Source organism: Panthera uncia, assembly GCF_023721935.1.
Source record: "Panthera uncia isolate 11264 chromosome B3 unlocalized genomic scaffold, Puncia_PCG_1.0 HiC_scaffold_1, whole genome shotgun sequence".
In the NCBI taxonomy this organism is placed as follows: Eukaryota; Metazoa; Chordata; class Mammalia; order Carnivora; family Felidae; genus Panthera; species Panthera uncia.
Window position 1 is genome coordinate 74,225,572 of NW_026057582.1, and position 21,744 is coordinate 74,247,315.

General features: G+C 45.3%; 3 protein-coding genes across 6 annotated transcripts; 2 read left to right on the plus strand and 1 right to left on the minus strand.

The window, feature by feature from the left end:
* Positions 1–7,254: 7,254 nt before the first annotated feature.
* PIP4P1 (phosphatidylinositol-4,5-bisphosphate 4-phosphatase 1) lies at positions 7,255–11,419 on the plus strand. 2 transcript variants are annotated; one of them, XM_049613203.1, is made up of 7 exons: positions 7,255–7,822; positions 8,171–8,361; positions 8,750–8,856; positions 9,522–9,627; positions 9,834–9,886; positions 9,987–10,077; positions 10,569–11,419. In XM_049613203.1, exons 1-7 carry the CDS (start codon positions 7,681–7,683, stop codon positions 10,710–10,712), a joined length of 834 nt encoding a protein of 277 aa, XP_049469160.1. In that variant the 5' UTR covers positions 7,255–7,680; the 3' UTR covers positions 10,713–11,419. The 2 variants fall into 2 exon arrangements, with proteins under 2 accessions (XP_049469160.1, XP_049469159.1); XM_049613202.1 differs by having other exon boundaries at positions 7,258–7,843.
* An 81-nt stretch (positions 11,420–11,500) lies between these two features.
* APEX1 (apurinic/apyrimidinic endodeoxyribonuclease 1) lies at positions 11,501–14,198 on the minus strand. Of its 3 annotated transcripts, none has more exons than XM_049613199.1 (5): positions 14,110–14,198; positions 13,646–13,771; positions 13,250–13,437; positions 12,440–12,632; positions 11,501–12,298 (listed from the first exon to the last, which is right to left on the minus strand). In XM_049613199.1, the coding sequence occupies exons 2-5, from the start codon at positions 13,701–13,703 to the stop codon at positions 11,781–11,783; spliced, it is 957 nt and encodes a 318-aa protein (XP_049469156.1). In that variant the 5' UTR covers positions 13,704–13,771; positions 14,110–14,198; the 3' UTR covers positions 11,501–11,780. The 3 variants fall into 3 exon arrangements, with proteins under 3 accessions (XP_049469156.1, XP_049469157.1, XP_049469158.1); XM_049613200.1 differs by having other exon boundaries at positions 14,079–14,172; XM_049613201.1 differs by lacking the exon at positions 14,110–14,198 and adding an exon at positions 13,960–14,069.
* A 94-nt stretch (positions 14,199–14,292) lies between these two features.
* On the plus strand, positions 14,293–20,645 carry OSGEP (O-sialoglycoprotein endopeptidase). Its single transcript, XM_049613198.1, has 12 exons — positions 14,293–14,617; positions 14,720–14,842; positions 16,395–16,514; positions 16,690–16,865; positions 18,445–18,540; positions 18,664–18,713; positions 18,861–18,939; positions 19,507–19,572; positions 19,686–19,776; positions 20,003–20,078; positions 20,175–20,273; positions 20,418–20,645. The coding sequence occupies exons 1-12, from the start codon at positions 14,467–14,469 to the stop codon at positions 20,455–20,457; spliced, it is 1,167 nt and encodes a 388-aa protein (XP_049469155.1). The 5' UTR covers positions 14,293–14,466; the 3' UTR covers positions 20,458–20,645.
* Positions 20,646–21,744: the final 1,099 nt, after the last annotated feature.

Sequence of the window (21,744 nt, forward strand, 5' to 3'; positions counted from 1 at the left end):
TTTAACTTGAATTTGCAACTCTGGAGTTTCTCTTTTGACATTTTATGTCCTGTTTTTTTTTTTTTTTTTTTTTTTTGCTAATTCTCAGAGGAGATGGACAGTGTCTTCCAAGGATGTCTCTTCTGAGGGGGAACAGAGGAGGAGATCATACACATATTGCAAAAAGGAAGAATTCTGAAAAAAAAAATGATATCAGCAAATCAGCCTTCAGAATTTGAGAAAAATAGGTAGGGCTTTTGGCAGAGCCCTGAGGCATAACAGTCCAGGTAAATTGTTGATTTTCCCATGTAAAGGCAAACAGGTATTGGCTTTCAGGGTCAGTACAAAGATCTATGACAGTGAAGGTTGTGCTTTCTGGAGATAAGACTGAAAGTAGAGTATGAAGATTTGGCACAACTGGGTGCTGAAGAATAACGATATTGTTGATAACTTTTTTTTTTTTAATTTTTTTCAACGTTTTTTATTTATTTTTGGGACAGAGAGAGACAGAGCATGAACGGGGGAGGGGCAGAGAGAGAGGGAGACACAGAATCGGAAACAGGCTCCAGGCTCCCAGCCATCAGCCCGGAGCCTGACGCGGGCTCGAACTCACAGACCGCGAGATCGTGACCTGGCTGAAGTCGGACGCTTAACCGACTGCGCCACCCAGGCGCCCTGTTGATAACTCTTAACTCCTGAACAAACCTTCATTCTCTTCCATGGGATTTTTGTACAGGAAGGAAGGGGATATTACAAGGGCTTGTATATTGAACAGTTAGGCTTTGTGTGTGTTTTAAAAAAAATTTTTTTGGCCTTATTTAATATATTCCTCAATTATGGGCTTGATTCCTTGAACAGCCTCTGTATGTAATGGACGTTGGCAGGGGCACCTGGGTGGCTCAGTCGGTTAAGTGTCTGACTTCAGCTCAGGTCATGATCTCACAGTTTGTGAGTTTGAGCCCCGCATCAGGCTCTGTGCTGACAGCTTAGAGCCTGGAGCCTGCTTTGGATTCTGTGTCTCCCTCTCTCTCTGCTCCTCCCCCCTCATGCTCTGTCTGTCTCTCCTTCAAAAATAAATAAATAAAAATATTTTTTAAAATGGATGTTGGTAAATATTTGTCAGAGGCTTTCTTTCATCCACTAGAATTTTTATAGGTGGTGCGGAGTGGATGTGGCCTCTATCAGTGGCATTTTTTTTGCCAAAAGTTTCTCATGGATAGAATCTTGGAGACAGATGGGTGTATGAGCTATGTTATTAAAGAACACAGGGACAGGGGATGCCTGGCTGACTCAGTCCATGGAGCATGCAACTCTTGATCTCAGGGTTGTGAGTTTGAGCCCCACGTTGAGTGGAGAGATTACCTAAACATTTAAAAAAAAAAAAATCTTAAAAAAAAAAAAAAAAAAAGATAAAGAACACAGGAACAGTAACCAAGAAATCATCTTGAGATTTTTCATCAGGTTAAAATTTAAAAATATTTCCTTTTTTTGGAAAAAAGATGTGTGTCAATTGTTGTAATTGCATGTTCCTAATTTGGGTTGCTTATACTTGAATATTTAGGGCTTGTGTGGGTTTCTTTTCTGTATCTTTTTGAATAGCTTTGGAGAGCTGCCCAGCAGTAATTGACTAGGTCATGGAGTTTCATAGTAACCCAGTTAAGTTGCAGGGGTGGTTTTTGTTTTTGTTTGGTTTAAGTTGCAGGTTTTGAAAAATTAATTAATTAATTAAAAATTTTTAAATCTGAGCTGCAGGTTCCTCTTGCAAACCTTCAATAAAAGCAAAATTTAACAAGGTGGAGGTGTGATGGTCAACTTTTTCAATGCCAGATGATTGCTTAAAAATGTTCTCACATCTTTCAAAATCATACAAAACCCATTCATCAGATCTTTGGACACATTTTTTGGATTTTTTTTTCCCAGTCAATAATATGGGGAAAACCATCAAGAATCTCTTTGTGGAGTCTTGTAGCTAATTTTGAGGCTTCTTTCATGTCTACAGCCTTTTTGTGGGGAAGTCCAATAAAAGATCTGTCCATACTCCTTTTTGCATCCATTCTCTAGCAAGTCTTTCATCTACTAACATGAGAATGAGCTGATAAAGATCAGAGAATCCTGGCTTATAAATTTGGACTACAATCAAGAATTGTCTAGCAAACCCAATAGGGTTTTCTCTAGGGTTAGGAAACTCCTTGCTAATAGCTCATAGTTCAGCTTTACTCCAAGGAGAACGAGAGAGCTGGGATCCTAAAATATCATCTCCTGGCTTAACTATAAAAGATGCTACAGGTAGGGGTGGGTCCTGAGAAGTCTCCAGATAATCATAGAAAGGAAGTTCAGCAAGAAAATGAGAGAGGGATGGTGGACAGATAAGCAGTGGGGAGCAAATGGAGGGAGTGATGGAGCAGCAGAAGACTCTTCGAGTTTAGTAAGTCTCTGAGACAATTCAGAATTTGCCTTAGTTTAGAATTAGTATCCTGGAAGGAAGCAATTTTTGAGTCATGAACACATTTTGAAGACTTGAAATGATAATTAAAATAAGCTTCCCATGGGGCACCTTGGTGACTCCATTCGGTTGAGCACCCGACTCTTGATTTCAGCTCAGGTCATGATCCCAGGGTCATGGGATCAAGCTCCACATCAGGTTCCTTGCTGAGTGTGGAACCTGCTTCTGATTCTCTCTCTCTCTCTCTCTCTCTCTCTCTTCCTCTGCCCCTCTCCCCTGCTCACTCTCTCTCTTTCACACAAACAAATTCCTCATATGGATTATTTAGTCTTCTATTCTTTCTCTAATTGATTGCACATATAAACTAACATAGGAATTTTGAAAGAGCCCCAGGTTGGCCAATTAAATTTTAAATCATCCCAGGTAATCATTGTCCAGAGAGACAGGAATTTGCAGGATGAGGGCCCATAATTCTTATACATAAAACCAGTAGGATTTCCAGACGAAGGCTGCCCAACAGCCTATCTCTCAAAAAGCAAACTGCATTTTCAAGAGGAACTAAGTACTCACCAGGGCAACAGACAGGAAGTGAAGTCCTGAGAACAAAAGTGGCAACAGAGGACACTCAAAGCAGAACCTCAGACTGGGAAATTTGGATTACAAGAAGACTCATCAGACTCTGACTGGGACCACTGGGGAGATGACAGGGCACAACGGACCCTTGTAAGTACCTCATTTGAATCTATGAGAGAGCCAGAGGAGGGAGATGAGATGCTCTCTGGTCCCACTTCTGACGTCATGTAATGTCAAACAAAATTTGCAGTGAAGCTGCAAGGCAAACAAAAATTTATTTGGGGACTTAAGAGTTGCAATTTGGGAGACACAGATTGGGAGAAAATCCAAATTGTGCTCTGCTGATGGGTAAAAGCAGTGGGTCTCTAATGGCAAAAAAAGAGCATTCCAAGATGGCTTACATAAATTGTTTTGCAAAATTATAATTGGCTAAAAGAGTCTAATTCCTGTTGAATTCCAGCTTTCCATCTGGGCTGCAAGAAGCAGTATATTGCAGTTTGGCAATGAACTATATTTATTATTAAAAAAAATTTTTATATTTATTTATTTTTGAGAGAGAGAGAGAGAGAGAGAGAGAGAGAGAGAGAGAGAGAGAGAGACATAAACATATAAACATTCTGGTCACCAAAGAAATGTACTGTTATGTGACAGGCGAAGACAGTTTACCAGACTGCTCCTTGGCCATGGTGACATTACCTTTAGAACTTCACAACATACTTTATTCTGAATTCAAGTTCAGCAACCCACCTCCAGCACAATCACTTAGACCCCCAATCTCATTGGTTTCACCCATGGCCCAGAGAAGAGTCTACCCTATGAGACTCAGCAGGCCTCCTCAGACCACATCTTTATCTTGTGGCCTATCCAACAAGAGGGCTCAGGGTCCAGGTCACATCAGACCCTACCTTGAATCCCATCCTACCCCTAACCTTGGCTAGTTTACATCTCTTACTGCCTACCTCACAAGTTTTTGACCTCTAAAGGGCACAGACTCAGGCATTTTGAGTGTGTATATCTGCTGCACTGTGAACACTGTATACAGCAGATACTTAACGGTCAAATATAAGAAATGTTTATTATTTCTCTTTAAGCCATCTCAAGCCAAGTCCCCATACTCTAATCATTTATGACCATTTTGATCTGTTTTCAACATCCCAGTCAAGAGGTTCCCAGTTTCTCAGTTTACAGTGCACTTAGTATCTCAGCAATTTTTTATAGCCCCCTTAGTTCAAAATAAATACTTAACACATTTACTTTTTAAGTAGTTGGTTCCTAACAACCTAAAATGTCACATCTGTACCAATCAGATTTTTACCATGACCATGAACTGGAACCATCTCCCTTGACCTCCTAGTATTTCCTTCTCCTATGACAATGGGTCCTTTCCATTTGCACTTGCTTAATTAGAGGAAATTATGTCAGTAACACCTAAAACAAGGAAGATCTCTTTAAGGTGACTCACTTTTAGTCTATCATCCATCATTAATCCCAAAATAATGGTCTATTCACCCTACACTTCTATGATTAAGGAAATTCTCCTAAATTATTCTTTTTTTTTTTTAACGTTTATTTATTTTTGAGACAGAGAGAGACAGAGCATGAACGGGGGAGGGTCAGAGAGAGTGAGACACAGAATCTGAAACAGGCTCCAGACTCTGAGCTGTCAGCATGGAGCCCGATGTGGGGCTAGAACTCACGGACCACGAGATCATGACCTGAGCAGAAGTCGGCCGCTTAACTGACTGAGCCACCCAGGTGCCCCTATTCTTTTTTTTAAACATTTATTTATTTGGAAAGAGAGAGAGAGAGCATAAATGGGGTAGAGGCAGAGAGAGAGAGAGGATTCCAAGCAGGCTCCTCGGCGCTGTCAGCCCAGAGCCCGACACAGAGCCGGAACTCACAAATCTGGAGATTAAGACCTGAGCGAGAGCCGGAAGTTTAATCTATTATTCTTTACATAACAAGGGGCTGTTCACCTTGACTTTTGCCCCTGCTCTATCTTGAAACTCCCAACAAAGTTGAAAGAACAAAGTAAAAAGTTCCCTAAGGGTGGGGGAATCCTACATATGTTATCTCTGTCTAGGTACCCATTTAGTAGAGCACTTCAATAGGTTTGAAAATTGCAGGTATTCCCTACTTTTTGTAAGTTCAAGTTATGCCACTTTGCTTGTATGAAAGAGCTTCATTAGTACAGGTATACCTCAGAAACATTGCGTGCTCGGTTCCAGACCACTGAAACAATGCCAATATCACAATAAAGCAATGCAAATAAATTTTTTTTTGGTTTCCCAATGCATATAAAAGTTATGCATTATGTTTGAAAAAAGTATGTATCTTAATATTTTACTGCTAAAAAATGCTAACCATTAATTAAAAATAAATTTTAAAAAACCCAAAGATATACACCTTGTCATCATAACCCACAAAAGAAAATACAGATGGACATAAAAATTTTAATGTGAAAAATTTCTGGAAAATACAGCCTAGTTGGAGCTAGGAGGATATAATTCAAAGGAGGCGAAACCAACTCAGATGTGCATTCAAGAAGGGGTCTAAAGAAATAATTCAATATTCTTGGATCTGTTTTCACTTAACAGGTATCTGAGAAGGGAAAAGCCCTTGGTATACTGACCCAAGAAATTTCTGTAATGAAGCTTACTCACATTTGTTAGCAAGTAACTCATATCTTTGAAAATTTCAGAATCTTATAATTTATTAGTGTTGGTTTTTGGAAGAATAGACTGCATGAGGCATCTGATTATGAAATAAAATTTCACTGGTGAAGAAAAGGCTAAACAATCATCTGAGCTTTCAACAAGTTGTAATCACTGATCACAGATCACTATAACCAATATACTAATAATAATGAAAAAGTTTGAAGTACTTCAAGAATTACCAAAATGAGACTCGGAGACACAAAGTGAACAGATGCTGTTGGAAAAATGGCACTGATAAATTTACTTGACACAGGGTTGCCACAGCAGTTTGTTTAAAAAAACAAAACAAAACAAAACCCACAATATCTGCGAGGAGCATTAAAGCGAAGTGCACCGAAACGTGGTATGACTACACCTGGTTTCCCTAAGCTTAAGAAATCCAAAAGAGGATTTTCACTTTTACCAGAAAAGCAAAATAGCTTTCACTGTTTTGCAGTTAGCTGTGGTGGAGGCCGTTCGCACAGAAGGAAAAGTGGCACCACCAAGCTCCTTCCCTGGGAACTACACTCAGCATTAAGCCGCCATAGATTTGAATTGTCTTTGAGCATCTGTGCTTTTTTCTCCATATATTTTGTGCATCCGTTAGCAAGATGTGTCCTAAGGTATCTGAAAACCCTAAGAGATTATTTTGGGGATTCGGGACTACTCAAATTTTTTTCCATAATAATGGTAATTGTCTTTGTTTTTTTCACTTCGGCTGAGGAAAGGTTTCATAGGACTCTACTTTCGGATATGACTGGGTAAACTTGTAGTGTCACCTGCTATGCAAGTTGAGTATGGAGGATGTATAGGGATGAACAGGAGAGTGAGTAGGATTGGCTGTATGTTGAAACGTCTGAGGGGCTCACGAGATTCTCCAGTACTTGTCAGAATAACCTCCATTGGCAGTCTCCTCGCTGGGACTAAGTTGAGACTAGTCTCAAGACTGTCTCATCTTGTCAGCAAGGTTACTAAAACATCCTTGTACTTAATTGGTTAACTCAATCAAAAAACACTTATGATGCATATGTATTTAGGACTGGGAGGGGTCATGAAACTGAGTGAAATATGAACTATCCCTGTAGTGATAGATCCAGATTCATAAAAGGTAGTTTCATAATCAGGGATGCGGAGTGAGAGGGTGGGGTCTGCAAGGCTGGTCCCTGGAGAAGCCAGTCTTGTGTTCTGTTCCAGAGGTAACTCCAGCGGGAAAGGCTGGATGATTACCTTAACATTTTAATGCATTTCCTACTGGTACATCTTTATTCCGACTTTCTACAGGTTATTTCATTGAGCAGAGCGGCTACCTGTCGCCAGCCTTTCCTCCTCTGGCTACTCAGCCCAAGCTCCAGCACTTTCACTAGAGCCACGCCCCCGAGTTCTGGACCTAAGTTCGGACCAATACAGTTGCACCTCACGAGTCACAAGACCGAGAGGCCAGCCAATAGGAGACCAATTATAACCGCAAAGAGGAGATGTCTTTTAGTGGTATCTTTGGACCAATGAGGAGCAATGATTATGCACTCGCTCTGCGCGCGTAACAGAGGAAGCCAGGCTTCCTGAAACAGGTGACCAGTGAGCTGAAGCAGCCTAGTCCCACCTCCTGGTCTGGAGGTAACGCGATGGGCCACGCTTCCAATGGCTCGCAGAACCTCTCGTCACGTGCAGTTTTTGCGGGCCCAGCGGCCTCCGGGAGGTCATGTGACAGTTGACGTTACCGCGACGCTCCCCAATGGAAAAAAAGAGCTGCCTTCGCAGGACCAAGAATTGATTTATCTCCACGAATAATAGCACGGCGGGGGCGGGGACAACCTATCACGTGCTTGCGGGACGGAATCGGGCGGGGCAGGCCACTGGTTGCGGGGCGAGCTGGGTGCGCGGCGCGCAGGCGCCCTGGGGACCCGGTAGCGGCGGCGGCGGTGGCTGCGGAGACGGCGGCGGCGAATAGAGCCGGGTCCTTGGCCGAAGCAGTAGGCGGTGGTGGCGGCCATGGCGGCAGACGGAGAGCGATCCCCGCTGCTCTCCGAGCCCATCGACGGTGGCGCCGGCGGCAACGGATTAGTGGGGCCGGGCGGGAGTGGGGCTGGGCCCGGGGGAGGCCTGACCCCCTCCGCACCACCGTACGGAGCCGGTAAACATGCCCCGCCCCAGGGTAAGCCGGGGTGGGTCCAAGATGTTCCCGGGGGGGGGGGGGGCCGGGGGGGGGGGGGGGGGGGCGGGGCCGAGGGCGGAGGCGGGGCCCAGGCGCCAGGTGCGGAGCAGTTGCACCTGTGACTGGGTGAAGCTCTTCTTTCCGCAATTGTTACCGGAACTTGGGAACCGAAGGGGGGTCTGAGGAAGCTGACTGAAGCACGGATTATAAGAAGCCCGCCGAGCTAGATCAGAAGGGTTGAGGACCAAAAAGAGTCCCTTGACCCTGTGAAGCATCAGTAGGGGTGTCTACAAGTGATGCCACCCTTCTTGTTACTTTCCTCTCCAGCGTTTCCCCCGTTCCCTGAGGGACACCCAGCCGTGTTGCCTGGGGAGGACCCACCCCCCTACTCACCCCTGACCAGCCCGGACAGTGGGAGTGCCCCCATGATCACCTGCCGAGTCTGCCAGTCTCTCATCAACGTGGAAGGCAAGATGCATCAGCATGTAGTCAAATGTGGCGTCTGCAATGAAGCCACTGTGAGTTATACACATCTATGAAATGGGCCCTGTTTCCTGGATCCTCTTTCTGATCTCTTGATTCTAGACCTTGATGTTCAGGTGTTAGCCGAATGGTAATCCTGAAACCCAGGTTTCAGTTCCAGGAGTCGCACATCACCATTTCCCCAGCAGCCACTCACCAGAGCTGATGTTTACCATCCTGCACCTTCATTTCTATTCTGGATACTTAAGCCTAGTCTTTATTTGCAAATCTTCTGCTATGTTTTTCTTTCATTTCTCTGATCTGGCTAAGACCTTATCTGGCTAAGGCCTTATCTCTCTGATCTCTCCTCAGAAGGTGTTTTTGGAGGAAATGGAAGGGATTGGAATTAGAGGTTTGCTTACCGATGTCCTCATTGTTCTCTAGCCAATCAAGAATGCACCTCCAGGGAAAAAATATGTTCGGTGCCCCTGTAACTGTCTCCTTATCTGCAAAGTGACTTCCCAGAGGATTGCCTGCCCTCGGCCCTACTGGTAAGAGGCATAAGGTGGGGAAGGGCATCAGTGGAAATAATTGGAAAGCCCTAAAAAGGATGAATGTTTGCAGAGCATGTAAAGGTGTTTATTTAGAAGGAGAAAAAGTTAAGGACTGTTGTACCGTTAGAATTTTACAGCCATCTTGTTCAAATCTCAGTAAAAAGACTGGGATGAAATTTATGTCCGTTAGGGAAATAGAGAGTCTAGGGGACTGGGTGAATTATCCTCAGGTATAATGAAAGTTAGAGACCTGAAGTTTAAGAAGTGCTATTTCTCGGGGCGCCTGGGTGGCGCAGTCGGTTAAGCATCCGACTTCAGCCAGGTCACGATCTTGCGGTCCGTGAGTTCGAGCCCCGCGTCAGGCTCTGGGCTGATGGCTCGGAGCCTGGAGCCTGTTTCCGATTCTGTGTCTCCCTCTCTCTCCGCCCCCCCCCCGTTCATGCTCTGTCCCCCCTTGTCCCAAAAAAAAAAAAAAAAAAAAAAAAAAAAAAGTGCTATTTCTCAACCTTCCCTCGGGCTAGGGTTGGGTGGGGCAGAGTATATGCCGTGTATAGAGAAGTAGAGGAATTTAGAAAGGCAGGGATTGGGAGCTATGAAGGAAGGCTAGTGTGGGCATTTTAGGATTAAAAATGATTTAAACGTAGTCTTTTTCTCCATTACAGCAAAAGAATCATCAACCTGGGGCCTGTGCATCCAGGACCTCTGAGTCCAGAACCACAGCCTGTAGGTGTCAGGGTCATCTGTGGACATTGCAAGAATACTTTCCTGGTGAGGAGGAGCATTGGGAAGCCTTGGGAGGAAGCGGGAGAAACAGAAGTAATCATGAATATATTTCTGAGTTATGATAATGAATACTGAGAAGGTCTGTTTTAATTTCCCTTCTGTTCCTTTTCCCACCCTCCCATGCCCCAGAGCCTTCACTGGACATGACCCTGCTTCTATTAATTGAGTTCTCCCTTTTTTGTTCTCCATAGTGGACGGAGTTCACAGACCGAACCTTGGCCCGTTGCCCTCACTGCAGGAAAGTGTAAGTGACTGGAGAGTGGCATTGTTGAACTGGTAATTTTGTAACGTACAGTAAAACCTGCAGGGCCATTGCAAGCATCAATTTGTTTGCCTCCTCACAGGTCATCTATTGGGCGCAGATATCCACGAAAGAGATGTATCTGCTGTTTCTTGCTTGGCTTACTCTTGGCAGTCACTGCCACTGGCCTTGCTGTGAGTAACCTTGATCCGGCCCTTCGTTCTTCAGCCTCATCTCCATAGCCTACAATTTGGGAAATGGCTAACCTAAAAAAAGTGAAAGAAACCGAGGGGTTTTTGTTTGTTTCGCCTTGTTTTAATGTACACATGAGCTGAAGTTGAAGGTAACTGATAAACAATCTCCATTGTTATTATGGGAGTGAAAAACAGCCATCTTCTTTATGCAAAAGACAGGGCAATGAAGAAGTGGCTTAAATTAAGAGTTGCTGTTAGAATTGGCTCCCTTGTCCAACACTAAGAAACACTGACAGATGTCTGGGATTGTACAAGTTATGTACCTGCCTAGGGGAAGAGAGCACAATTGGGCCTTTAAGAAGGTCCCTGAAGGTGGATACACGTGGTTAGGCAACCAGGCACTGAAGCTTCCATTCTGTGTTGCTGTTACTAGGGCTTTTAGAAAGTGGTGAGAGATCAACAGTAACCCCATCTTCCTTCTTCTTCATCAGTTTGGGACATGGAAGCATGCTCGGCGATATGGAGGCATCTACGCGGCCTGGGCATTTGTCATCCTGTTGGCTGTGCTGTGTTTGGGCCGGGCCCTCTACTGGGCTTGTATGAAGGTCAGCCACCCTGTCCAGAACTTCTCCTGAGCTCTACAACGACCCACAGACTGTGTCTGGCCCCTTCCTGGTGGGGACAGTGACACTACAAAGGGAACCGTGGTAAAAGGCTCCCTTGGCTTCTGTAAGGGGAGCCAAGCAGCTGCCTTCCTTTTCCCTGGGGAGAGGTAGGAAGGAACCAGGCCCTCACTTAGGTTTGGAGGGGTAGATAAGACCACTGCTGGCCATCTGCTTTCCTCCAAGGGCTGCTGTGTTTAGGGTGAAATAGGCAAAATGTTGCCCCTAAACCTGGGTCCTAAAAGAGGGTTCTAGCCTTGTCCTTCCTATATGCTCCCTGAGAGCCATTCCTGTCCCTTAAACATTCCAGGGCAGGGTGGGGGTGGGTAGCCCTGGGGGTTCCCTCCCTTTTGTGCACCATTAGGACCTTGCTGCTGCTATTGCACTTCACCAGGGGCTGGCTCTGACCTCAGTCCCCTCAGTCTCCTGTCCCCCCATTCTGTGTCCTGGGGGGTGGGGATGGGGTCAGCCGCTGCTCTGTACAGACCACAGGAACTGATGTGTATATAACTATTTAATGTGGGGTATGTTCCCCTAGTCCTGAATTTCCCTTAACTCCTCCTTCCAACCTTACCCCCCAGTTGCAGTATTTAACTGAGCTGGATAAGGTTGCTCTGTCTTGGGGGAAGCTAGGGATTCATCCTGTGCTTGTAAATAAATAAGGTCATGACTATCCTTTTCCAAGTTGTTTATCTTTATATATGAAAAGATAAGGAGAATCTGTAATCCCACAAAGGGGTAGAATACAAAGACAGCAAGGCTGAAACTATGGCTCTTTATTTTCATGTGGACAGTTCAGAGAAAGTCATCAGTAGCTTTTGTTTAATGTAAAAAAAAAAAAAAAGAAAAGCACAAAAAAATTGGGGTTTAAAGGAAACCTAAGTGTCACTAGGAGCCTGGTTGAAGGACTCGTATTTTTAGAAGGGAAGTAACAGTGCAGATTTCTTTAGAGAGCAGTTTTTAAAGAAGTTTGGGGAGGTTAAGTTTTAAAGCTAGCTTGGGGGGCTAATTTCCCCAGCTTAAAGTAATTTAAGGGAGGTGTCACAGTGCTAGGTACAGGGTGATGGGACAGTGGTCACTGCCCAGGGCCTTGGAACGGATCTTGCTGTCACACAATGCGGGTAACAGAGAGTGTGACAACAAAAAGTAATCAAGGCGCCAACCAACATTTTTGGATCGAGCATTCATCATGTAGGTCCAAAAGGTATATGCATAGGCCGTGTTGGGGTAGAGGTGCCGGAAGCTGTCAGCCAGAGGCACAGCCTCTAGTAATTCCCCAAAGCCCTGACGCTCTTGTGGAGTGAAGCCAGCATTCTTTTTGTTTCCCTTGGGGTTGCGAAGGTCGATTTCTTCATGGGCCACATTGAGGTCCCCACAGAGCACAAGGGGCTTGCGGGAAGCCAAGCCCTTTAGGAACTTGCGGAAGGCCTCATCCCAGCGCTGCCGGTACTCCAAGCGGACCAGACCTCGGCCTGCGTTAGGTACATAGGCTGTTACCAGCACAAATGAGTCAAATTCAGCCACAATCACCCGGCCTTCCTGATCGTGTTCCTCCTCACCTACAGAAACAATGAAACGAGATCAGCATAAAAAAGTGTACAGAATGGGAAAGCAAAGAAAGTAACTCCCATTAGGAGCTGGGACGGGTATTAGCAATTGGTTTGAAAGACCTCAGGGGTTAGGAATTAACAGGGTCTCACCAATGCCATAGGAGACTTTGAGTGGGCACTGGCGGGAGAGCAGGCCCACACCACTGTACCCTTCCTTGTCTGAAGGAGCTGACCAGTATTGATGGGATAGTCCAGGCAACTCTTGAAGTTCAGCTGGTAGTTTGTTCTCTGAACATTTGGTCTCTTGGAGGCACAGGATATCTGGGGCTTCTTCCTTTACCCACTGTGAGAGAGATGAAAGGTAAGAAAAATACTATCAATTCAGATAGCAACGTTTGATTATCAATCAAACATTTACTAAAGACTGTGCCAAGTACTAGAGACACACTGCTTAGAGAGTCGCACAAGATTTTAACACTTCTAAATTATATAACTGGCAACTGAGAGGTAAAAAGAGTGTTACATGCAACACTGAAGAGATTATATTTCTTCCACAGGCAGAGGATAGCCATCTAAGATTTTTAAGCAGTGATTATTTAATTTTAAGTAAACTCTACACTCTGCCACACATGGAGCTTAAATTCACCAACTGGTAGACTGAGCCTAAGCAGTAGTATTTAAACGGAGGATAAACTGGAAATGAAATGGAGCAAGTCCAGTAACAAGGTTTTTGCAACATGCAGGGGAAGGGATGAAGCCATTAAAACAATGGAAATAAGTTGAAAAAGACATTTGGAAATAAAAAGGTTAAGAGTTGGTGAAGCCCCTCCTTTTAACTCCTGCACAAAAAAACTACAGACAAGGGGAAAAAACCTACAGATTAGGGAAAGGTGATTAAATCCCCAAATCATTCTATACTAAAGAATGTCTCTTCTGGAACCCTCCTTGAATTCCACTCACATCTAAACCTTTCTTTTTAATCCAGGCTCGAAGCCCATCCACATTCCAGGAGCAGATCTTGAGTGTGGCCGATTTACCACTGGGCGAGGTTTTCTGATCTGGGGGGTCCTCATACAGGACCGGCCCCTCTCCTGCTGCCTCTTTTTCGTTTTTCTTTGCTCCAACCTTACTCTTCTTGGCTTCTGGCTCTATAAAATAAGCAATATACAATGATAAAGTTGGCAGTATCCAACTCCGATCCGGATTGGACTACAGACCCCCCATTGAGAGCTTGCAGTTGCTGCGACTTCTTCAGCCTGCAAAAACGCAGTCAGCAGGTCCGCACTTCCTGTTCACCAGGGTTAGAAACCCCCTCACGGCAGCCCCTAGGGAGAGGGCCTCATTTCATTCTCTTACCAATCTTGGGCTCTTCCCCGTCTTCTGCCACAGCTCCCTTTTTCCCACGCTTCGGCATCACTGTAGCGAACGCCCTTCTGAACCTGTACCACGTCGCCCACCGAAGCAGTATTTTTACCGCGTTACCTGCAGACGAGAAGAGGTCGTGAAACCAGCTAAGGCTGGGGAAAAAACGACTTCCTCGGGCGCCCCCGCACTAGGTACCGCCTTTCAAATCAAACTCTCTCTGAATCCTTTCTCCGCCTCCATGCAACCTAGGCCCTTCAGCCCCTCACCCACCAAACTAGATCATTTCATTATGCTTTGTGCCGTACTCGCGAGATCTGCCCTCCGGCCGATCGAGGGCCTTAATTAAGGGTCCCGACTTAGCTTGCAAATCAGACGATCAAGAAACCCCACTGCTAGGCAAAATAAGAGCAACCCTGCATCTGACCTGCTCGGCTCCCAGCCTGGCTCCTCCTTACCCGAGCACAAAGAATTCGTGCACGCCGTGCCCCCACGTGGGTATCTGGAATGGTCAGGTGATCTGAGATGTGCCGCCTGAGGCGGGGGCATGGGCGTGATTGGTCTGTCTGGAACCACGTGACGGGAAGGCTCGCCCTACTCCCCCCACCCCCCCACCCCCTTCTGCAACTCTCCAGGGGACAGAAGGCCCCGGCCTTCCATTCTTGGGCTGTTTATCGGCGTGCCGGATGCAGGATTCATTCTATCACCCTGACCGAAGATCCCAATGCTGTGCAAGAGAGGGAACAAAGTCAGTGGAGAAGGCTGGCTGGACAACGGGAGAGAAGTAAAGAGATGGATAGGAATGTAAGGAGCAGATGCCGGCTCAGAGTCCCTGGCAGTTAGGAGGACAGGTCCTTGAAGGGGCCTTGATGGGCCGCTGTGATGACGGGGGCGGGGCTGCCGTGGGGGCGCCCTCCGCGGGAGTTCTTTGGCGTCTCTTGGTGCACGCTGGTACCCGGCCCCTGGGTACGTAGTGTTCCCGTGCGCTTCGGGATCAGCGACCCAGCACGGCCTGCTGAGGGCTACACGGTTCCGGTGGTAGCTAGCCCTGTTGGCGTTTTCTCCCAGGCTCGACCATGCCGGCGGTGCTGGGGTTTGAAGGCAGCGCTAACAAGATTGGCGTGGGAGTGGTGCGGGATGGCGCGGTGCTGGCTAACCCGCGGCGGACTTACGTCACGCCTCCCGGCACAGGTGTGTGTGTGCGGGATTGACAGTTCACAGCGCCCTTCTCGCGCGGCAGCGCCTTCCATCCGCCCAAACGCTAGCAAAGTAGGGCGTGGAGCGCGTTGTCCCCTCACAGAGCTGTTGATCCGAGTCTCTGAGACTCGTGGGGCAAGATTAACCTCACTAGGCTGATAGAAGAGTCACAGACACTTGGACCTGGATCTTCTGGGTTCGTTTAGCTTTCGTTGAGCGCTTTTTATGTGCTTATCGTCAGCCGGAAGCAAAAAATAGATGTTTTGAGCTTCTGTGGAGTCGGACATATAAACAAAAGTTTATGGTAAGATGAACAGTGAGTGTAACGCAGATGCAGTCAGAACTTCCTAGAATGAGAAGGAGTGTAGAGTTGCAGCTTGGGTGTTAGGAACAGCAGTATTCATTTCAGTATTTGTTTCTGGATTTATGTTCCTTACTCTTAAAATGGGAATAGTCATACCTGCATTATTGAGTCTTGAGAAAGAAATAAATTGTTAGACGTATTACTTTTAATGAATGTTATTTGTATGTTATTTGTTACTGTGTTGTATTTTGTCTGCCCACCCCTAAAACTTCTGCATATGTAGGAGAGGACCACTGACTTGTATATACCTGAAAAGCCTCCCTGAACAGGTGATGTTGTGACAGCTCTTTCGTTAGAAAATACATATCTGTGTTTAGCACTCACTCTTCTAGGCATTTTGGCACCAGGAATGCAAGGATAAATAAAATAGCCAATGCTTTGAGATGCTCATGGTTAAATTGGGGAAAACTACAGGTGATTATAATGCTATAATTGATATATGACACAGTGTGTGAAGTACAATGATATGATCATGCACAGGGCTGGTAGGGTCACAGAGAAGATCACTAAACGGTTTGAGTTAGTTATCCCTTGAATTAAGTCCTGAGGCTGAGTAGGAGTTGGGTATGAAGAAAGGCATTTCTGAGAGCTGGTCAGCCTAGCTGAACAGGCCAGAAAGAGTATATCTGAAAACCTGGAAGGTGAGATACTTGAGGAGAGTGAAAGAGTCTCTTCCTACACTGTGTAAACCTTAAAAATAAAACAACCAGTTGTTTTACCAGTAAAATGGGCTCATTTAGGAATAGTAGAGAATTGTGATTCAGATCAGGGAAGCTTTGGCAAAACTATAGGCAAATCTAGAGACCAAATGAAAGGATTAATCTTTTGTAGGGAAGTGGGGGTAGTTGGGAGGGACTCTTAATTTTAAATTAGTCCATTGAAGTAAACTGAGAGATCCAAGTGTAGTGGCTTTTCATTGGCTGGAAAATCTCTTCCTCTTGATGGGGTGGTAAATGATAGGCTTCTTCCTGTTGGGAATGCAAGGTATGTTCTTTTCTCATTGGTGTCTGCAATTGAGAAGGAGTGGTGGGGTGTGAAAGCTTCCCCTTACAGCCTCCTGACTCTGTTTTAAGTGAGATTTCTTTCATTCTGTTTCACAACAACTAAAACACCCGTTTATGACTTCTACCAACCTTTGCTATAGAAAAACCCTATGATCTCTGACCTGTGTCCATCTCCTAGGATTCCTTCCAGGTGATACCGCCAGGCATCACCGAGCTGTTATCCTGGACCTGCTACAGGAGGCACTAACAGAGGCTGGATTAACCTCCCAGGATATTGATTGCATTGCCTACACCAAAGGTATAGCTGGGAGACTGACGATAGAAGAACATACCTGGAGCCTGGCTAGGTCAGAATGGCCTGCTGCTCTCTGCTACCACCACTACTCCTACCCCACCTTTCACATCCCTTACTTTCCCCAGCTCGGTTTTTCCCAGTGTCTGTAGGATTCTAACTCCCATTTCTATCCCCCTAGGCCCTGGCATGGGTGCCCCACTGGTTTCTGTGGCTGTTGTGGCCCGTACTGTGGCCCAACTGTGGAATAAGCCTTTGCTGGGCGTGAACCACTGCATAGGCCACATTGAGATGGGCCGTCTCATTACTGGAGCCACCAGCCCTACCGTGCTGTATGTCAGTGGAGGAAATACACAGGTATTTGGAGTATTCCATCATTGCTTCATAATTTCTAAGGCAGTGTATCAGCAACTTTCTTGTTGTACCTGAATGACAGCAACTCAAGAACAAAGCTGGGCTGTCTAAGACACGCTAGAAAACCCACAAGAAAGTTTACAACATTGTAGGTTTAGACAGCATGATCAGAACATTAGATGGCTTTCGTATATGTGGTTATAAAGATAAAAAATTTCCATTTAGAAAAGGAAAGAAGGGTAAGGATTGAGGTCTTCAAAGTAATGAAAGTGTTTTTACTTTTATTATTTTGAAGCTTTTTTCCCCTGTACCTTAGCAACTAAAACCGAGGGATACCATGTAATTTGTTTCTTTACAGTAATTTCATATTTTGTTTTATGTTATTGGCAGTAAATAGAAGTTGTTATTCTAAGAGTGAAAATATAAGTAATTTTTAAAACATTTTATAAGGTAGAAGGTATTTTAAGTTTATAAGCTAAACCAGAGTTGTTTGGGGTACCTTATGAGAACTTTTTAGGTTGGGATTGGAGAACTCTAGCCTTCCTTTCCCACAGAGCACCTGACGGGGTTATTGTCAGAAAAAGTCATTGTCCCCAGCTTATGAAAGGCTTAAAACTTCATTTTGTGAAATAGTCATTTAAAATGAAGTACACATTCCCATGAAAATGACATGGGAACTTTTACAGGTAGAGGGCAAGTAGCAGGTTGGGGCCTGAAGGATGACATACAAAATTAGGGACTTAGGGTGTGAAAAGTAGCAATGGAGGCTTGCAAGAGTTAACGAAGAGGAGCAGTGATAGTTTTTCTCTTCCCTCTTGAAACTTGGTTAGGTGGGAAAAACAGGGAAGATGATTGGTAGAGAGGAGTAGATAACAGAAGTAGAAAGGCAGGATTTTTTTCCTTCCTCTTTTGTGGCCAGCCTTTTAACAGCAGAGTATGATCTACATCAGAATGGAAAGAAACCTTTAGTAGCATCGAAAAGGGAAAAGGACTTCTTATAGTCTTAATGAAGCACTCATTGTCAGGAGTATATGTGTGAGTGGGTGATAAATATTCTCTGTGCTAGAAGCTAGTCACATGTGAAGAATGGACATAAGTTGATTGCCAGTGTTGAGTTGGGTGGGTCATTAGTGTGACCCAATATGGGATTTTTGAGTTTTTCAACTCTACCTTTTGTTTTGTTTCCAAATAACACTGTCCTGGTGGGGTAATCTAGAAGGACTCTGGTTCCCTGCTTCCAAGCAGGAAAGCCTGTTCCTAATCCATATTGTCAAGACTGCATTTAAAGGATATATTAGGAACCTCCAATCTAGAAAAATGTATTCAAAACGAGAATTGCTTCTGCCTGACCTAGGCTACCTTCTGTAGATGAGAAATCTGCTCTAGGAATCCTCAGGGTACATATAGGCCTCTGAGATAAGAGCTATGAGAAAGTACCTATTCAAGGTTTGGGTAAGTTCTTTTGTTCTGTTTGTCATTGGAAGCTGAAGTGGCCATGTTGATCCTCTCTTAGGCTCTTCCCCAAAGCCAAATACTCCTCTTTACAGACTTGAGGTTTCATGGACATCCTCATCACCCTTAGGTGATTGCATATTCAGAACATCGTTACCGCATCTTTGGGGAAACCATCGATATTGCTGTGGGTAATTGTCTGGATCGTTTTGCTCGAGTGCTAAAGGTAAGCCACTGGGGCTGGAGAAAACATGAGATATGGATTAATTAGAAATGGAGGGAGAAGGTCATAAATTAGTTTCTTATGCCTCCTGGATATCTGGCTCTATCCTCTTTTTCCTTCTGCTAGATTTCCAATGACCCAAGTCCGGGCTACAACATCGAACAGATGGCAAAGCGGTAAGGGGACATGAGGTGGGAGGAGGCTGCCTGGCGGGGCTTCGGTGATTTCCCTGTATGTACATTAAGAAGGCTTTGGAGGGGCTTTGGAGGGTAAGCAGCCAACTAACTACAGGTTGAGGACATCGTATACTCCCTCCCACACAGAGGCAAGAAACTAGTTGAGCTGCCGTATACTGTAAAGGGGATGGACGTCTCATTCTCGGGGATCCTGTCTTTCATTGAGGTGAGTGTGGGACAGGTGAGGAGAGATAACTTTCATGCTTTTATATGAGGCATATCTGTTTTGCTCACCATTGTATTTCCTGCCTATAGCATAGTTCTGGGCCATATTAGATGCTGAATAAATTCATTTAGCAAATATGTATTAAGCATCTTCTGTGTGCCAGGCACTCTTCTAGGCAATAGCAACACAGGATGGAACAAAATCAAAGTCCCTGCCTACTTGGAGCTTACATTGTAATGGGGGAGGGGGGCAACAAGATGAAGAAGCAAAGAAGGGGCAGATAATAAAAAGAGCCAGATGATGATAAGCCTTATGGAGAAAAGTTAAGCAGAGTAAGGGGTCGGGGGGGAGGTTGGGGGTGTCAGGGCAGGCATTTGTAATTATTGAATCCTGAATCAGTGTTGCCTGTTCTGTAGCTTAATGCCAGTGAAAGGCAAAAGCATGCTGTAGATACGCTGGCGAGATGAGTTGTCGTGAAACATGATGATCCTCCAAGTGCACTAATTTTTGCTCTCCTGTCATCCCCAAACCACAATTCATTGTTTTGTGTATTTTTTTTAATGATAGGATGTAGCCCAACGGATGCTGGCTACAGGCGAGTGTACTCCTGAGGATTTATGCTTCTCTCTGCAGGTAATGGGATAAAAAGCTGGGACTGAACGTTGGGACCGGAAGACCTTTTATATAGTACAGCAGAACTAAGCTGGGATCCCCTCTGGTGTTGACACCTTATTTGTCCCCCACAGGAAACCGTGTTTGCAATGCTGGTAGAGATCACAGAGCGAGCCATGGCACATTGTGGCTCCCAGGAGGCCCTCATCGTGGGAGGTGTGGGGTGTATGTATCAGTCAACTGTGCCCCTCTTTGCTGTTCTTGGGCATTTGCATCTTCCTCCCGATAGTCTTAATCCCTAAGAGTTTGGGGAAATTGCTAGTTTCCACTTCCCAATGCCTGCCCCCTAAACCCCTACTTCATTTTTGTAAGTAAATACACATGAGGTGTACAGCTGGACCATGCAGAAATGGCTGAAACTAAGCCAGCCCTACCCCCTGCCCCTTCATAGGTAATTTGAGGCTACAGGAAATGATGGAGACAATGTGCCAGGAACGTGGAGCCCGGCTTTTTGCCACAGATGAGAGGTAAAGGCCCTTTCTCTTTCTTGATTTCTTTTTTTCTTTAATTACTGTGATTTTTCACCTTTAGATTCCAAATTTCATATCTCTTTTCCTTCCCAGATTCTGCATTGACAATGGAGCCATGATAGCCCAGGCTGGTTGGGAGATGTTTCGGGCCGGGCATAGGACCCCCCTCCGTGATTCTGGAATCACACAGAGGTGTGTACCTCTTGGAGGGTAGATAGGATTATATGGGAAGTAGGCAAAAATCAGCAGGGAAGAGGGTCCAGGATCGTGAAGGCAGGGAAGAATGGAAGATTCTAAGGGATAGCTATCCATCAATTTTTTCCTGTTTTTTCACAGGTATCGGACAGATGAAGTAGAAGTGACCTGGAGGGACTAACAACTTTTACATGATCAGAGTAGATAGTGCCCTAAGTAGAGCCTACAGGAACTTGGACCTTAATCTCTGTCTGATCTGGGCACCCTGGTGAGGCTGTGGACTCCTGTCTCCCATAATTTGAACCTCAAGTTGATTCAGCAATAAAATATTGTTGGTTTTGTATGTTGGTAATTGGCTTGTGTTAATCAGGAACAATACAGAGTTGGCACTGGATAAATTCTTGTTGATGGGGTGAAAGGATAAGGAGGCAGGGGTCAGAGCAGTGCCTTGGCTGACTGCAAGGCTGCTGCTGTGGAGCTGAGATTGAGGGGATATCTCAGCTCATCTTCTGACATCTCCTTAATAACAGCATTGTCGTAACTAATACTATTTCAGTGTCAGGCTCTATGCTGAGTGCTTTGTGTTTGTCACCCCATTTAAATTCTTTGGAGTAGGTACTCAGGACTTGTCTCAGAATAGCCTGGGGCCAGGTCTAATTTTGTACGAATTTGTAACTCGAGCAAAGCTGTCCCTCCTCCTTGCACTTACTCCCACATGCTCCTACATATACTTCCCCTGGTGGATTTGAAGGGTTGCCCCAGATCCACCTCCCTCCCTACCACAGCCCTCTGGAACTAACATCCTGCCCTTTATCTTGTTTGTCCAGCACCACGAGGAGACCCAAACCAGCAAGTCTCCTCTCAGCTTTGCACTCTAATAACTGTTACTCTCCGCCCCTTATTTGTTCCTCCTGAAATTCTTTTGTGCTCTCTGGAACTAAACTGATTAGTAGTAAAATTACCTACATCCTCATCCTGTTTTCTGAGTGTTCTCTTTACGTTCCTGTTCAGGACCCTGGTTTCCCCCTGAGAACTCTGCTTCTCCTACTGTGTCTAATGATGGTATTTTCTCACCCACATCCATTGGCCCTTGAGAGGGTGGTGTGGGTGACCTCTTTTCTCCTCATACTATGTTTGATCTATTCCCTCTCATCCCTAACACATCTGAGCTTTGAAACACATGTCATCCGTTAACTATACCGTGCCGCAACCACTCCTGTCAAATCCTGATGATTTTAGTACCCGTGTAGGTGATCCTTCTAATGCTCTGGCCTCAGCCCTGTGCTCCTCCCGTGATCGTGTCCTCCACCCCCACTTCAGCCACTCATTCCCTTGGTCCTAGTGGAGGCCTACAGCTCCTCCATATTTCATTCTGAGACATCCCTCCTATTTTTGTAGCTCATTCCCTTTAGTGCACTGAATCCAACAATTCATCTCTTACATCAGGCCCTACAATCTGTTGCTCTTC